This window comes from Gasterosteus aculeatus, chromosome 1 (genome assembly GCF_964276395.1).
Source record: "Gasterosteus aculeatus chromosome 1, fGasAcu3.hap1.1, whole genome shotgun sequence".
NCBI lineage: Eukaryota > Metazoa > Chordata > Actinopteri > Perciformes > Gasterosteidae > Gasterosteus > Gasterosteus aculeatus.
The window spans coordinates 27,525,586-27,544,303 of record NC_135688.1 but is presented as its reverse complement, the minus strand read 5'-3'; the positions used below and the strand labels follow the sequence as shown (position 1 = coordinate 27,544,303).

Genomic DNA, 18,718 nt, shown 5'->3' with positions numbered 1-18,718 from the left:
AGCTAATGGGCCGGAAAATCTGTACGGGCTGCGCGTCACAGGACTGTTGGCCTTGCTGCTCTCCTCGTATCTATCAGCGGTGCAGCAGGAGTTCAACTAAGTACTTCCTCTGCCCCGCGATGCTGGCCCGGCTGTTCCCACGGCAACCAAACACTGGGGTTTGTTTTGGTGCTGGTGTTGCGGTGGGAGCGAGGCTACTTCCACAGTGTCTGCCCCTTTTCACACGCAGTATGAAGCCTTTTGTTTAGAGAAAAGGCCCCATGCCGCTGCTTATTGTTCTTGCCTGGTTTTTACTGTTGCCTGTAGGTCAACGTGGGCAAACTCCTGCGCGGTTATTAGCATCGTCGGCTAAAAGGAGGAAAACCCGTTCTCGCCTGCAGTGTAATACACAACACGCCTTTTGGTATTGAAGCTTTATTCTCCGTGGCTGATTCAATCACGTTGGTAATGTGTAAAATTCCATTGCAATTTCATCCCCAAAGAGTGCTGCTTTTAACCAGCGGCGCATTGTGACGTTAGTGACTTGAACCTCTCACTGAGCAAACAGAAGCCTCACCGACTCCGGCCCAGCACGTCACTAGATACTCATTCCATCATTCTGGCAGCAACCAGACGAGTACGGTTTATGAATCGAGAATGTCTAAAGTTGAGTCGGGGTATTTATAATCCCAGCTGCTGGACGCTCTCGCATGCAGTGGTCCAATGAATAGCATCTTGTTTGCATCATCTCATTGCGCTGAGACGGCTTTGTGTCCGGTTTCTCCAGCTGTGCTCCTTCAATTTAATCATCTCTTCTTCGTATCGCTGGTGTGTTTGCGTGTGTGTTTGGGTTAGGGTTTGGTTTTGGGGGTTTTCCAGTTGTCTTTCTCTGTCTAAATGAAACTGATGGCTTGGTGCGCGTGTTTTTCTTTGTTGTCCAGTGAAGAGTAATGTTGCATTGAGTTCAAGCTCTCCAGATTTCTTTTTTACTTTGTTTGTAAGGGGAGGATGAATCCTACATATCGCTGACACTGAACACTGATGCAACAAAAACCTAATGTTGCTGTTTAACTTGCCACTTACTTTCTATTTAACATATATATTTTCTTAGATTAGCTTTGTATTAAGACAAGACATTAATGAATGTGCTGTGACAGATAATCTCATCCCACTGTATCCTCTCCCACATACCATCATCATCATAATCATCATCATCATCGTCTGACCTTTGGTCCAGATTTCATTTTTAAAAATTGCACGTACGTGGTAATGTTTCCACTGTGGGCACATGTAACCACATGTGGAACAACGCATACACATAGAGAAACATTTGTAAGTTTAACTGATGATTCATTTCAAAGTACATGATTCATGGGTGAAATGAAAATAAAACAGAAGTTTTGGGTTACTACCCGGTGAATAGCAAGCTATGGGAGACGTTTCTGCTGAGAGGTTAAACTTTCAACACATACATATGTGTTTCTGAAACATATGAGCTTTTCCAAAAGGGCTTTTTTATGTCGAAAGTCAGTTTCCTTCGTTTTTTTTCTTTCTCCCGGCACTGAAAAATGTGATTTTTTTTTAGGATTTTCTCTGTAATAACATGTAGATGCCAGATGGATGGTTTGTAGAGGAGTGCCCAGGCACAGACTCCCTCGCTCAAGGACACCTCAACATGTGGGATTGTTGCCACGGTAAACTAAAGTATTAATATCTTGGTTTGGGATGGAGGACCAGAGAGGGATTAACGCGTGTCATCTTGTGGCCTCAGCTGTGATCACGTCCTCAGTTGTAACCTTTTTTCAGTAACCTTCTGTCCTTACTGCGCTTCAGATTTAAAATAAAGTCCAGTGCAGAAGACCAACAGTCATTCTACCATATCGTGGACTTTTTTAGAATCTTCACAGCAGCTTAGTGGCGAACCAGTGTGAGGTTTCTGTGTGTGATTATGAAGATCACCATGGTTTTCATTCTTGGTCTCTGAGGGGTTTTTTGTGCTGTTTGAAGACACTATGACATCAGTCTATGATTTTAACTCGAGCAAGCAAACCCGTGAGAATCCCAGAAGGTTGTTTCTGTTTGTCCTGTAATCCGTTCACGAGCACAAAGGTTATTCCAGACAAATCTTCCACTTGGGTATCATTTAATTACGTCTAACAAAGGCGCAACAGTCTTTATGTTCCAATCTGAGGAAGTGATTTGTAATCTTTTGATTAAATACGGTGTAACATGAAGACATTTGATTGACAATCTCTCTTGTTAAGAAGTTACAGTGCATGCACCAAAAATATAATCAAACAACTAATTTCGATCTAATCACATGGTCTCGCATTACTTTTTTAAGTTTACACTTTCAGAACATGCTGGATTTAGTGAGTAAATGAAATATGCAAGCATGGATGACAAATTAGAAAACATAACACTTCTTTTTTCACACTTTAATTCTCATAAAATCCCAAAACTTAATCATAATGCAGTATGTGTAATATGAAGTATAAAAACTGGTATGATACATCAGTGTGAGTAATCAGACTACTTGGCAAATTTGCCACTGAGTACAATACAGTAAGTGCACATAAATTAAAACCTGTTGGTATGTTACGCTGTAGTGCTTTCAGATGGCACCGTGTTCTCATGCAGACAAACACTCGTTGGAACTTAATCACACAGAACCAAGCAAAGCAACCAAAGGAAAAAAGGAAACATTCAAACATGGGTTCCAGGGTGGGTCATACATCAAGTAAAACAGACATGTAAATGTATGGGGGTTTAGAGTTGGGGTTTAAGGGTCAATGGTTGAATTGGGTCTCACGGGCAGGATTCCGCAACAATGGATGGGATGGAGGGTCTTTGGGATTATCAAGTCAATCATAGACATTACTTACTGTAATTTGTGATGGTCTTTGGATTGGGGTGGAGGTGGGCTTAATTGTGATGCTACTTGTGATTTTGCTGTTGCCTTTTGCAGCAGGAGCGCTGCAGTTTGCAGTCGGAGTCCTTTGCTCCGGGGGTCCGGGTGTGTGGCATGGACTCAGTGTTTGTGACGGCGTGCTGAAGCTCTGAATGAAGGGGCTGCCTAAGTGAATGTGGATTTTGTTGTCCTCCGTGGTGATGACGTTGGGCCCGGAGCTGTTTGACCTCTGGACCTGCCAGTTGCTCTGCCTTTCTGGGGTCACGCGGAAGATGGCGTGCCCTCCAAGGACCTCCGCCGGCTCCGCGGAGATGGAGCGTTCGGGGGTGCCCGTCGTCACTGACACGATTTGTATCGGTGACATGGCTCTGTCTGGGGTCACGGAGCCACAGGAGTCCGGAGTCATTGCTCTGGAGTACGTGGCCACAGCGAATGGGGATAGAGCCCTGTCGGGGGAACACAGCTCGTCGGAGATCGGGGAACCTTTGGATTTCGGGGAAAGGGATTTAGCGGTCGGGGAAATAGAAGCGTTCTGGATGATGGTAATTCTCTGTTTGGGTGGACCTCCGCTTGTGGGTATGACGGCAGTGCTGGTGAACGACTGGATGTTCTCCGCGGTGGGACTGGTGATCTCTAGCGTTGCTGTGTTGAGTCCGTGGTCGGGAGTCACTTTGATGTGCAGAGGCTGCCCGGGACTGTGGGTCAGCAAGACGTCCCCCGGCTGAACGTGGTTGCCGTTCTGCCGCGGCGGCACTTTCCCGTTGACGTCTTTGTTTTTCAGGAACGGGACTCGGGCTCTTCTCAAGTTGTTTAGGTTGTTGACATTGGTAATCAGTGCCGGGCTGCACTTGGTGAGCTGAATCTCGTTGCTGTAATTGGCGTTATCCCCAGGTTCGCTCTCGCCGTACAGCTTCCCGTTCACCGCGGGTCGCTCCAGCGGCGCCGTCGTCGTGCAGCCGGGAGACGCGCCGTCAGGGGGCTCCGTTTGAACTTCCTTGGTTGAAACATGAAGGTCTGAAAAGCGCCTTCCATTCATGCCGGGACGAAGACTTTTGCTGAAGCGCCTGTATCTCTCAAGCTCCCTCGTGAGTGTCTCCATTTCTCTGGCCAGTTCTTTGTTCCGGACCTCCTGCTGGGTCAGTTTCCTCTGCAGGGCAGAGTGGTCAGTTTTCATGTGCGAGAACGACTCCTCTGCTCCCATGTATTCATGGATCTTCTCTTTCAGAGCCACCACCTCTCTGGTCAAATGACTGGACTTTGCCTCCTCTTCCTTCAGGCGTTTGTAAAGAACATGCTCCTGGTTGCACTCTTTCTTTTCAGCCAGTTGGTACTTTGAAAGTTCATTTCTGGATATTTCCAGCTCTTCCATCAAGGCTCTACCTTTTTCTTGTTCATTGGTGAATCTTTTCTCCAGGGATTCAAACTCCTCGGTTTTTAGGAGGTCTCCCTCTACCGCCATCATGTCCTTTAATTTGTGTCTGAGGCGCTCGACCTCCTGCGTCAAGTCCTGCACTTTGTTGTCTTCTTGCTGGAAGCGGTTAGCAATGGGTGCTTTGATGTTCTCCTCTTTAGCTTTGCTCCTCACGTGTTCTCTTTCTATGTTCTCAAGCGATTGCAACCTTTTCTTCATCATGTTGATTTTAGACTCTGAATCGCTGCTCTTTTTCTCTTCAGCGAGCAACTTGGCCTTCAAGTCATCCCTTTCCTTTGTAGCGCTGCACATTTTCTCCTCCAGCTCAGCATTTGACCTCAGCGCTTTCTTGCTCTCCTCAATTAGCTTCTCTGTGACTGACGTAACCTTGTCCTGCTCAGCCTGAAGTTTGCCAGTGCTGCTCTGGACCTTGGTCTCCATTTGCTTCAGCTTCTCGGCCATAGCTTTCCTCTCATCCACCAGCATGACTGTGAGAGTCTTCAACTTGGTTAGATCTTCCTTCAGGGTCAGCTCTGTCTTTCCCAGTTGGCTTTCAGCGGCCTCCAGTTCTTTGACCCTGACCTTCAAGACTTCCAGGTCACTCGTCAGGACCTTGGACACTGTCCTCTCCTTCTCCAGGTTACTTTTCAGTGAATTGCATTCTTGTTTGCTCTTGCTGAACGCGTCCTCTAATTTCTCCAAGTCCATAATTCTGTGGTTCAGTTTATCAAGCTCAGCCTTCAAGCTCCGGCTTTGATTGGCCTCCTTCTCCAGTTTCTTGTTGAGGTCCCTGCAGTGGTCTTCCATTCTGATCAGCTCTTCGTCCTTGCCCTCCATTTCAAGGACCCTTTTGCGTAGCTCTTCGAGCTCAGACATGAGGCTGGAGTTTCCACACTCACCCAGGCTGATTTTGTCCCTCAGCTCCTGCAGCTCCTCCTCAGCTCGACGCAGGGTCTTGTTGGTCTCCTCCAGCTCATCCAGCTGCCTGCTGAGAGTCGACAGCTTCTGGCGCAGTTGCCTGCTTTGGCCGTCCTCGCTGGTCAGTTTGGCCGTCATGGCCTCTTGTTCCTGATGGTAACGAGCGCCTTGGTCACGCAGCTCAGCCTCCAGGCGAAAGACCTTTTGCTGCTCTTCCTGCAAACGGGCATTAGCTGAGCTCAGCTCCTCCTGGGCTCGTGACGCACTGGCACTCAGCTCCTGGACCTGCGCCGTTTGCTGATTCAGCTGCTCGGTGAGACGCTGCTGTTCATCCACAACAATCAACGCAAACGACTTGAGTTTTGTCAGCTCCTCCTTCAGAGTTGTGACCTTTTGGTGATTCTCGTCGTCCTTTCTTTCTTGGTAGGCCTTATCCTGATCAATTAACAGCTTCAACCTGCAAAAAAACAAACGAGACAAAGGTGTTTTTTGAGCAATACAATTCAAACTTTCATATACAATCTATAAGCTACATTCATTTTCTTAACTTTCGAGTGAATATTGGAGCAGCACATATTTAAACCATGGATAAATGTAAAATGTCAGACTTTGTATTTGCTTATTTTATATATGAAAGGTGCACAATAAACTCTACACCCCCTCTGTCTTTACCTATTGGGCCCTCGTCTCCAAGCAGTGACACATCATAAACACTGTTATTTCCCCGCATTTGTGAGGTGGACTAACGTTTTTATGTCATGGAAAATTTAACACCTCATAAAAAATATTACTTTGACTTTCTCGGGTTTGGAGTCCGAAATACTAGTGGTTGCATTTCTTTTTGTTCCCTTGTTGCCAACTAATTCTCCTATGGTTTGGAAACCTGAGTTACTGCTGTAAATATCAGGCCTTGAGTTTAATAATCAGTTTCCACAGTATTTGACGGTGTAACATGTGGTCGATCAAGTCCTCCGGGAAATAATGTGAAAAGAAAGGCTGCCAAATTTCAACAATGACCTCTGAAAATGGTCTCTCCATATACGATTAGCAATACAATTGAAACGATGAGGACAATGTGCGAATTCACCACCACACACTACAAAAATCAAAGGCTGTACGGTTACAAATCGCTTTGAAAGCAGCAAAGACATTTATATTTCCACAACTGCTTTCATCTAATATTTCTGCACCCGAATGGGTTACAAAGCACGCGTGTTATGTCAGGGTACAGTGCACACGCCATTCCATGTAGCTGCAGTGTGCAGATGGGTTCAGAACAGGGCACACATGCCTCCGGTCCCTGTGGAAGGTACGTTATGTCTGAGTGTGTTCAGCTGCCAGGCATTTCCACACAGATGGCCCGCTGGCACCAAGCAATCCTTTAATTAAGGGGTTCCTCTCTCCTACCAACCCTCCTCCCCGCTTACCAAAACCAGCAGCCACCCTCCCTGTTTTGTTTTTTCTATACATTTAAAGGAATTCCCCCGGCTTCAAAGGCAATTACAGTCCCACAGAGTTCATACAGAACCCTCCCCCCCCCCACACACACACATACACTTATTCCACATGTACACTTGGATTGTGGGGATGACGTAAGTGTGAAAGGGTGGGTCACTTCACAGCAGTATGTCACTTCTTACTCCGGTAGCTGCTAAACGGGGGGGAGCGGCGGGGGGGGGGGGTGGACATGTAGCTGCATCCATGTGCTGCGATTAGATCCAAACAAACAACACTATGAAATATTACAACGGTATGCATACATACGGCTGCCTGAAGGGTTGATAAACTATTTCAATCAGCTTAGCTTTCAAGGACTCTTGATAACAACGTCGGGTAAGGAACCTTATCCTGGAACCTGCATGTGTTGCAAAATGACATTTTCTTTGAATGGATTGTGCAGGTAGAAACACAAAATGACTCAGTGAAACAAGCAGACATCTTTCCAAGCCTGCCGCTTCTAATCACTGTTTATTCAATCTTTTATCTCAGTCCTTACTGTTTTTCTAGTGATGTCATCAGCCAGAATAGAAATAGGAATGTATTCAGTTCCATTTTAGGGAAGGGAAATTCTGTTGTAATTGCTTCTAAGTCCTAAACCGGTCTAGTAGGACTCTCTGGACTATTAAAGGCAAATCCTTTGAGAGGAAACGACATGACTCATGTGCCCGAATCGCGCTGCCTGCCTTCCACCAGTGACCTCCCTTCTAGCCCTTTGGGATGTATGTACTAGGAAATGTTGGCCCAGAGCAACCGGTATTAATTGTAGTTCGATATCATTTTGTGTTATTTAGTTGGAGGGACAGTAGAGTCCTCTTTGGTCCCAACTCTTTTTATCTCACGGTGTTTAAGAGAACCGTAAAGTTTGACAGAACAATGTTTTGGAGGAATAAATAGTAAAGTGCTGCCATCAGTATTTCAAGCACCTGGCCACCCACGGCAGCCTGCAGTGGTTTCCCCTTAAAACGGATGCATGGCCGCCGTCGGGGGTCGTTAATGTGTCGTCGAAATGAGGGTTGCACAGATTTCCGGGGTGAGTTAGAGGCCCAAAGTGAGATCTCTTAACTTTACAGGGTTGATTCCTTGTTGCAAACGTGTGTTTGCCTGCTAACATTACTGACGTTAAAAGAAAGAAAAATAAACATCCATTTGGGAACAGTCTGGAAGACCCAAATAGCCACAGCTTCACAGAGGGCTTCCCTCTCGTCACGTGGCTCCCTGAGCTGGAAACTGTGGCTCACCCGCCTCTTAAAACCGTGTTACACGTTCCATATGTCATTTCCTAACCACAAGTGATTAGGTCATGTACGTACAGGCCGATATATCCCGCGCATCCACACATGGCCACCTCCGCTTCAACATGTGGACGGAGGGCGGAAAGCCCACATGTGGGACGGAGTTTGGAGGGCGGGCGCTGATTGATGCAGTGTGTGCACCGTACGTAAAGTCCACACAGGCTAAGTGATTTGCCCCCAGAGTGCAATCAACATGTGTCAAATATGTAAGTCTGATTTTTATGAACTTCCTGATAGTGGCGGTAATCTGGCTAAGGGACAGTCACGCTCCCAAAGGGTGGCGAGATGTGAGTCTGAAACCGTCGTTTATTAATGAGTAAGATGACACAGTGTTTGTGCATTAACATTATGGAGCTGTTTGCTAGTAACCAATTACATTTAGTGCTGTGCAATTGTGAGGTACTCGTACTTTACTGAAGTGTTTCCATGTTCTGCTGCTTCATAATTCAACTCCACTACATCTCACAGGAAAATATCCTACTTTTTAGTAATACAAACATGTGAATAAACTAATCATTAGCTAAGTTAAAGTTACCCACACGTTTAACCTGAAAAAATGGACGAAATATATAGATATATATAAAAATTATATATATATATATATACATTCATATATGGGTCTTTATATACTAAATGTGGCCCACAATTACTAGCTGGAAAATGAAGGGGCAAAGTCAGTACTTTATTTTAATCCAAATACTTTTTACTTTTGTAATACTTTGATGTAAAAGACATGGAATCCTCTTTTAAAACCATAGATGATTCTTTCCCCTAAACTCAAGTTCTTGAAGTGACTTTTAATTAAATTCTTATTAGTACTAGTATTTACTGAATATACGTTGTTACTGTTAAGCAGATAAGATTTTGTCTTATTATAAATTATTAAAGCCCCTGAAAGTAATCGATACCTTAAAATACCTGTAATGCCCGTTTGGTGCCGTTCTAAAAAACAATGGACAGTCCATAACGCCAGATATTAAATATAGTACGATCAGAATGTTTAGTGTAGTGTCTCCCGTACTGTTCCTGGTATACCGTGTTTTTACTTTACTCTCCCACATGATCTTTGCACTTTTGTATCTCATGTGCAAACTAAGTTGTCAGTATGAAAAACGTTGTGAAAAAATGTGACACGCTCTTACCGATAAGTGTGAGATTAATTACTGTACAAATAGCGAATATCTACTTCATGTCAGAATAGTTACTCCCAAATGTGCTTCAAAATGTTGTTTTAAAAATACTTTAAGCTTCCTTGATTTTGGTAAATACTTTGAGTTACTGGCGCTTTGCTGACTTAAAAAACATTCCATTAAGTGTGTAAAACTTCTTTGGCTGGTCGATTTAAAGATAAAGGTTTGAGAATAAACTTACGTAAACTACACAACAAATTGTAAGCCAAAAGTGCTGTTAAAAACACACTGTATGAAACTTAGTAGAACAAAGTACACACAACAGCAGCGTGAAACAATGCTGCGCCGAACATGTGCGTCTGTGCGTCTCCAATCCAATCAAAAGAAGTACTTTTTAAAGTGGAGTTGAGAGTTTAGTTTTAAAGCCTACCTGTGCCGAAAGCTTTCCCCTCTTCACCGCTGCGAGCTCATTATCTTCCCGTACAACAGCGACCCTCGACTCTTCCTCCGTGTGTGTGTCTCACGCGCCCAGCGCTCGTAATGTGGGCATTCCTCAGACCAAACAATGAGGGATGTGCTCCCTGCCTATGGACCATTACATCATCAGCATGCCCTTATATGGAGCTTCGCATCGCAGAGGCTCGCATGAAGGGGTTGCGCTTGCTCGCGTGGTGTGTACCTGTGCCTGTGTACTTCTGGGTGTTTTTTAGGGAGTGTCCCGAAGCGATTGTTTATCTTAAGGATGTAGCGGAGGAGAGGGAACGGTGGCTCATGTGTGAAATATCTGCTCAGGCGGCAGGGCAGTGGGAGACGAGAGACGCAGAGACTGAGTTACAGTATTTCCTTCTGCCTCTCGTCAAAGTCTTTTATTCCACCAAAGAGGAAGCAAAAAAAGAATTGGCTTTCATAGTTAATAAGAAGTCTTGCAAGGGGATTTGTAATTGAAACCAGAGCTGTTGAACAAGACAAGACATGCAAGACGTGTCTTTGACGTGTGACATGTGTATTCACATTTAGCTTAGCATAAAGAAAGGCGACAAAGGGAACCTGCTAGCCTGGTTATATTTAAAAGTAAATACTAAAATAACAGCTTTAAAGGTCACACTCATATCTTGTTTTTCTGGCATACAAATGCAAGTGTATAAAAGTACTCGTTTCTCTCTAAAATGTAGTTAAAATAAAGGCAAAACACCCCTAAAATGATATCCCTAATGCGCAGTCCTCGATTGCATGTACTTGCATGTTACTTTCCACCTCTAATACAGAGTTCCTCTCTGCTACCAACATTGTGAGAACATCTGAGCAGGGTTGGGTTGTTCCTACCTGTGGGTGTAAACGAGGCTTTAAGCTAATGGCTCTGCAAATAGAATAATGGATTTTCATGCAGCAGTGTAATTGTGAACTAAGCCAACACACATTGCTCTTTATCAGCGGCGCATTGTTCCGCTCACAATGCCTCAGTCTTTACTTTCATTATCAGATCACTCTCACCTAACTCGCACATGTCTCAGGCTATGCCTGATGATTAAATCCATCTTTTTTAAAAGTCTTAAGATGCTGCGTCATCCATTGTCATACGAGGGCAGCACATTTTAAAGGGATTTTGCACAAAGGTTATGGCTCAGTTATCAGTGTTTCTATTTGTTCTCACAAAAATGTGCCGTGCTCATTCACACCGTGAGGCCGGTGACGCTGTGTGGTGCAGAAAACATTCAGGCAACTCAAGTAGCGACTTCCTGACCAACGACGGGCAGCAGCAGGACCTGATGTTTGGTGAACGGGCGGCAATGCGTGAGGTGCAATAAGACAGCAAATGAGTCCCACGCATCAGTCTGTAGAACGCACGGCGTGCCCTGTGGCTGTGCGCTCTCGGCCCGTGTGTTGCCGCTAACTGATCCCAGGCGGGCCAGCCAATAACAAGGGCAAGACTCTTCCTGTCTCCTGCCTACCAATTGAAATATGTCATGGCTGCACAAAGGCTGAGGTCACTGTTGCTCAATGTTATGAGCTTTGCCACTCTGGATTCATTTTAACGCCATTATGTAAAAATACAAACACGCACTTGAGTCGCGCTTCATATCGCAACTTAAAGTTCTGCCAGAAGCTACGATGCACAATTACAAGACCACGGTCGGCCCCTCTGGGCTGTCATTCATTTCCAGCTCTAAAGGATGTAATTAGACATCAGAAGTAATGATAGGAAACCAGACGGGTTTGTTCAGCCTGGAGTCCACAGGCACCTCTCCATCATCCCCACGAACCTCTGGACAACTTAAGTCCGTACATTTACTTCCAGCAAAGTGTACTCGTACCTAAACTGTATTAGTTGCTTTCCAGATGTCGACAAACCCAACAAATGCCCCTGTGGACGTTGTTTAGTGGCACACGGAGCAGCTTTCGTGAGTCACAGCCGGGGCCGAATTCCTAAAAAGAGGCAAACTGAAAACATGTGGCCCCGACGACTTATGTAAAAACTTCACAGCGCTTTTAACCAATTGGAAGAGGCTGCTGTTGGATGGTAATGAATGAGGATGTGTTTGGACGGCCGCCTCGCGCACGCAGCGCCAACGGAAGCAACGGGAGTATTTCTGTTTGGTCGGGAACTCGCCATGTTGCCTGAGCAAACAAATTGGCCTTGGAGAGTTCTGCAAGTCTGGAGACCTTGGCCTCCAATCCCCCGACCACCACGATGAGGAGGAGTTTCCTCAAAGCACCGCATGGTGGTTGTCGCTTGTGTCGTTTGACGGTCGGGGACCGAGGGGATCAGAGGTTGGAGGAGTTTCGACCAGAAACCAGCCTCTCGCTCCTCAAAGAAATCGCTTCCTGTGTCCAGTTGACAGTATGACAGCTCGCTGGCTCAGAGAGGCTTTTCCCCGAAGCACCTTTTAAAGCAACATTTCAGTACTTAACACTAGGCCATGGGAACCGGGGAGCCGAGGAGCACACTCAGTTCAAGCAGGATTGATTTCGTGCAAGTTAAAAAACAATCCTTCAGTGTCACTCAGGCCAATAATCGAGCTCCAGCTTATGGCGGCAAATCACTGTCAAAATTTGAGAGCGCAAATCAGGTTGATGGGCGCGCGTAAATCAAACATCCGCGAGCAAATCTCTGTCTCGCGCGAGCAAATCTCTGTCTCACGTGACCAAATCTCCATCTCGCGCGAGCAAAAGTTTGTCACGTGTGAGATATTTGCTCCCTCGCGAAATGTGAACTTTCTCGCTCGCGAGGAGAGTCTCTGCTCGCGCTCGAAGGTGTTTTCTACGCGCTCGCTGTTTTTCCTTTTTGACAGTGAGGGGGCGGAGCCAGTCACCATGGTCTCTACACCTGATTGGTCTTTGGATTGAAAGTCGAAATTCTGAGATAAAACGTTGGCAAAAAGCAAACGACACCTTTATATAACCGTGGTGGACCGTAGATGAAAACCAGCTACAAGCATCATTTACCATCATTACCGGCACATTAAGAGCAATGCGTCCAGCTATCAGACCGGTCCGTCAGTCTGAATCTGAATATCTTGCCAACTTAACCGAACTATGGAGGAGCCTGGGCATATCTTGTATATCACATTCACTACAACCTCATAATTATTATTTTTTTTCAAAAAGTCGATCCGTATTGAAAGTTGGCTATTCACAGATTCTGACTTTTTTTCCGGTATTTTACAAATACGGACCGGTCTGCTAGCTGGACACATTGCTCTTAATATGCCATGAAATTTTGCTCGCGCGAGACAGAGATTTTCTCGCGGATGTTTGATTTACGCGCATGCATCAACCGGATTTGCGCTCTCGAATTTTGACAGTGATTTGCCACCATACCAGCTCCAATCAGTGATGTATTTTAGTTTGGTACTCTCTCCCATTTCCCTGCAACTAACTGTTTGTTGTTGGAACAAACAATTTGGTCATCCAAAATTAGATTCTATTCCTGGATATGGACATATTCCGGGCCCTGAGTGCTGTATACTTGAAACAGATGTTGGAGATCAAAACACAAGAGCGGGCCACACAAACATGTTTGCCGGGACGAGCCTCTGCCAAATGACAAATAGTGGCGAGGGGGAGATGTTTTTTTGTAACCTCTATGGGATGACTATCGCGCTGACGCGCCAGAAAAGAATGTGGAGGTTTTGGGTTTGCTTTGCACCAGCAACGTGTGCGGTTCTGCTAGGTAGTCGCTAAGCGCGGAGGGTTTCATTCCTCCTTTCATTTGCTAAAACTACATCGATGTATTTTTGATGGAAATTTGATGTTTCACGCAAACTGTGAAATCTTCTTCTCACCTGTCCTCACAGCAACTGGTTGTCACAGATACAATGATGTATTCTTTAATGTTGTACCAGTGAACACATGATATGAGACATTAAGCAGCATACGAGCTGATTGGATTGTGAATGCACACCTGAAAAGACACCTGGCTGATATTTTTCCGGTTTTGCACATTAATGTGCGTGCGTGTGAGCTGTCTGGTACGTGATATCTAACATTAATCTGATAAACCATTAATGACCAAACCAGATGGAAGGCTGATATTTCCTCCCTCTGTGAGAGCTGCTGTGGTGAATGCACATCTGTGTGCAACACATTTTCACCTTTTTTTTGTTTTTTTGTGCCCTGCAGTGATGAGTTTGAGACACACACTCACCCTCTCGCCCGTGATTGTGTTACGATGCCGCGTCTCGCCTCACAGCTCTGGGGCGATTACCTGACATCATCGGCTTGTAATCAACTCCATGTCTCCTTCCCTCGTCCCCTTCTCTCGCCCCGTCTCTCTCTTTCTCTCTCGCTGGAATTCTCTTTTTTTTTATCCACCTATGGGTGGATAACAGGCGTCATATGCCTGTTTCTGCTTGTTTTTTCTTTTATCTCTTTCTCTCGCACTCTTCTCCTGTTTTCTTCTGTTTGTCTTTGCTATCGGCCTCTCGCTTCTGATCCCAGTTGGGCTTTGATGTTAAAATGTGATTGCCAGGCTAAAAATGCTCATTTGCTGACCGTCTGTGGCCAGAATCTGTTAGTTTTAGTTTGTGTTCATGGTATTGTCCCCTCGCCATGCTGATTCTGCTTCACTCCATCGTCTTTTAGCTTGTATAAAAGTGAGTTTGGGGGTTGAATTTGACGGTTGAACCTTCTCAAAGTTGGTGTTGGGGACAAATGATCCCCTTCAGCCGCCCACACGTCATGCCACCATGCAGTGATACAAGATTAGAGGCCGGAATCAGTCTTGCAGCGTCAGATTGAAGGGCTGGACCGTGTAGACAGGCTGTCATTTACACACTGACAACAGCTATTGTCTAACAAAGGATACCACAGGTAGAAATTAAGAGAGGTGCGTGTTTGTGCGTCGTGGGCAGGGCAGCCGTGTGTCTGTGGTACAGCTGATAACCATTAACAAATGCATTTTATAACCGAATGAGTCGGTTATAAAATGAGTACTTTTAAACGACTTCGTTAGAGATTACTCACAAAACAAAAACACTTATTTCAGATCAAATCTGTAGAAGTAAATACTTCCATTCTTAGAGTATTCAACTAAAATGAGGTCCAGTAACTACTTAGTGCGATTAAATAGAGGGATGGAGTTGTATCAATATCTGCATGCAATCAATACACTACGAATCAAATGAATTTAGTACGATCAAAAACTCTATATCATTTGTCATGTAACAAAGAACTGTACATATATGTATGACTGCAAATATAAAAGATGTTCCCTCAATAACTAAATAAAAGTAGGGCTGCATTTCAAAATAAAAATAAATGAAATTGTTTAAATAAAGTGCTTCAATGAAAAGTTAAAAATAAAGGGAAGAAATGGTTACCTGGATGTTTTCTAACACAGTTAATTATATAGAACTCAATAAAATGAGCTTTTCCCCTCCAGACAAAGTGGTCCTGGGACTCTGGCGGGTGGCAGGTGTGTCCTCTGTAGAGGGCTACCAGAGAACAGTTACTAGTTACCGGGAATATCAATGGGTTTATTTTCCCATGAAGTGATACACACACTCAAACTAAGCTGTTCAGCTGTCAGGTGGGGACGGAGGAGCTGCATCCAGAGACTCTTTGATTCCCAATGGATTAGCATTGATCTCAAACGCTCTGCTCAGCCTCTAATCGGGTTTCAAGGAGCCGAGCTTTTCATGTCATGAAGCCGTTTTTCACACCTGTGCGCATGTAGATCCGCCTGTTAATGTATTTTTTTCCATCGTGAACACATCCATCCTCCTCTGCGCCCTAATCAGTCCATCCGTCTGCACCAAAACAACTCCGTGAAAGACAACTCCACTTCAAAGCCTGAGTGCTGGTCTGCACTTGACTAAATGCTAGTTCAGCCTGGGATCATTACACCACACGTTTTCAGGAATCCAAGTATTTTCTTAGAATTCAGTCAACTTTCGCATGTCCACCAACTCTTTCCAGAACACATTTCCAGAACGGTTGAGAGCAAACAAACTTCTCAAGTCCGTCATCGGCGCTGTGTATTCAACTTCACTCATGCTCCAACTTATCTACAAACACTGTCCGGCATCTTTAAACACAGGAAATGAGTTTCCCAATCTGCTCATCCTTTCAAAACGGCATTGATGGATGAAATCCCAAAATGGGAAATACGCTGCACTGATGGCTGGCACCACATCGCTACTCCAACCCCGGCCCGAGTGAAGGCCTGGCTCCGAAAGGCCGGCAGACACCAGGCTCTTTGCAGCAGATGAGCCGCAACGCAACGTGTTGCGCAACGGACATGACAACACACTGCTGGCACTTGTGCTGGGAGCCTCCTCGAGCTGTTCGAGGGGGATTTAGGTGTGACGCAGTGTGTGAAGGTGTGCCTGTGTAGGGCGTTTGTATGTCCCGGGTCTTTGAGTTGGCGTTCAGCAGGGATTCTTTCTGCTTTTTGTTTTCAGCATCAGCAGTCTATTAAGTCTGCGATGCCAGCGCCTTTTCAGGGAGGCATTCTTCTTCTCTATTGTTCTGTAGCCGGCGGCGCCAGTTCACCGCACGTTTCAGCCTCAATTGGAGTGTAAGCAACCTTTGCAGTTCACCTGCGGAGGGCTTTCTCAACATTAAGGGTCATGGTGGTAAATTATTTGTATGGCTGGCGAGTCTTTGACAAGAGTAAAACTAAAACATGCACACTTATATTTCCCCAAGAAGAAAAATAAAGTATATTATATTAATTATATTGTATAATAAAGTCTATTATTTTAATCTATGCAATAATAAAAATGTATTCAATTGGATTCACAAATTAAGGTTAGCAGCTGTCCCTCTACATTTGCTTCAAACCTGTCGCCTTTTTCTAGATTATTGACTTTGAAAAGCCTTTTTCCCTTTTCACATGTGTGATATTAACTTGCAGTTACTTTGATTAGTAAGTAAGTGGTGCTTTGATGGAACATGAGCAGGTTTGTCATGTAGCGTGCGTTGCCCCCGCCATAACCCTGAAACGACCTCGTAAGCTAGACGAGACAACTACCGGCAACATGCTAACAGGAGGCTACATGAAGGAGCGCACTGATGCGTGAATGCTTTTAAAGTTATAAAAATCAGAACTCCTGCTACGGTAAACTAACCGTTTTAGGTTTGATGCACTAATACAGTGTAATGTGAATTTCCAGTACGCTGCCCTTCATCAAACGCTGCCTATTGTCACTACTTGATCGTTTAGGTCTTCCTCGCCTTCCCTCTCCCGTCTCCCTCTTTCTTTTCCTCCCATGCCGTGTTAACGGCGTGCTCCCCTCGCAGCCTTTCCATCACAGCTGTCCAGCTGCTCGCTCTATTCCGGGACCCTCGCGCCCTCTTTGTGCTCAGGAGGAATGTAAAGGACAGTGATTCGGGGTGTGGGAGACAGAGCTGTGATGGACTATGAGTGTGTGATCGCCTGACTCAGTGGGTGCGTTAGCGTGACATCACTCCCCCTCCCAGAGAGGGGATCCTGGACAAAAGCTCTTTCTATTGTCTGCTCACTTCCTGTCCAGGCCTACAACTTTCATTATCCCACTTACTTGGAAACTGGCCTCGATTTGATACTTAATTACCTTGTGAGGAGAAGCAGACCGAGGCTCAAACCAGCAGCCGCCACGTCATCGCTCCAATTTTTCATGGACGTCGTCCCAACAAAGTTTTTCTTGGCAGCGTTTCCCCGTAGGTTTGTCGCATTTAATTTAATTGAGAGCTCCCAATAACTAGTCTGATTGCAGAATAGATGGATGCCTGATTGCACTTGGTGTTGTGAGGCAACTAAACAGACACTTCTCATGTATCGAGAGTCATTTCTTTTTTCGCATGATTCACAATGGAACACAATGTCGTCCTCGCCCTCGTCATCCTCGTCCTGTTTCTCTCGGGCCGACACTTGGCTTATTATCTTGTTTGCAAAACTTCGCCGGTTTTGGAAGCACAACTGCTCGGTTAGGGTCAGGAAAAGCATCATGTGTTTGTTTGAACCCCTCCTGCCTCTAAAAGCTTCGTACATTGTCGGTTTCATAATGCAGATAATTGAAAGCCTGCTGTGACCCACACACACTCTGAAGGGAGCCACACTATCTGATGCAGCCAGTAAATGGATATCTTTTCTTAACAGTCTCCAGATCATCTTTTATCCTGCAACCTGGTTTAAACGGGTCCGATCTGCTCCCTTTTGAGGCTGTTTTAACCATGACTTTATACTACGCCAGTCCATAAAATCTGACACCACTCAGGGAAGTAGAGGAAGGCGCATGTTACTGTGCTAAAGTGCAGCCCTGATGCTTTCTGGTCTCTTGGCTTCATTGGAATCCGCGTGGCAGAAAAACACTTAAAACGTTGATGAATTGCACCGGCGGGGACCACTCGCTGCGTGTCCCGGGGCTGCCTGAAAGGCTGCGATCAGCAGCGTTATTAATGGAAGGTCTGAATGTTCTCTATTCTGGGTGATGTCACCATCCGGATAGACACGACCAGCCTCACCTCGGTGACTGAAGACAACAGATGTCTCACATCTGGAGAGATTCCAAAGAGGCATTTCAGCGCAGTGGGTAACAAGGTTTAGCTGTGTCCACGGGCTTCCAGTGCAGATGAGGATTGATGGGGATTCTATTTTCTTTTAGTGCAATTAGCTCTGGCAGAAAGCCTAGTTTTACATATCTTTTACAAAATATAAAAAAATGTGAAAAACATCTGCTGCAGGTGCATCTTTATATGCCCCGATGAAAAAGGATTCTTTGGACTCCAAAATACCAATTCCAAAATAAGAGAGAAAGGCTTCCATTTAAAATACAATGTTAGAATTTGAAAGCGGAGCACTCTGTCTGGGGCGACGCTGAAGCCTAGCGTAGCTAAAGAATAGCAGCTACTTTTACGATATTACGGGTTGAGCCTAAAAATGGCTGTAATATACGGCTTCTCAAAATGTGATCTCATAATTTTCTTTGTTTAAAAAAATAGAAAAAAGTGAGCCTCAGGAATGAGCTCATGCTATACTTACATTAAATTAGAGAGATCCAGGCAGAGCATTTTTCTCTGTGTGTTTGCTCTTTGTGCAGACCGCAGATTGCGTACCTCCTGCGTGGCAAACTTTACAAGCCCTTGTGAAACTGTT

At 45.1% G+C, this 18,718-nt stretch overlaps 1 protein-coding gene across 2 annotated transcripts in view; it reads right to left on the bottom strand.

Moving 5' to 3' along the window:
• Window positions 1–18,718, bottom strand: part of filip1l (filamin A interacting protein 1-like) — a 46,657-nt gene that overhangs the window by 2,171 nt on the left and 25,768 nt on the right. The window contains exon 5 of one of the 2 annotated variants that reach the window (XM_040198105.2): window positions 2,865–5,676. In XM_040198105.2, the coding sequence (XP_040054039.2) occupies window positions 2,865–5,676 (2,812 nt within the window). Of the gene's footprint in view, window positions 1–2,095; window positions 5,677–18,718 lie in introns of those variants that run through there. The other variant, XM_078100918.1, reaches the window with a different exon arrangement.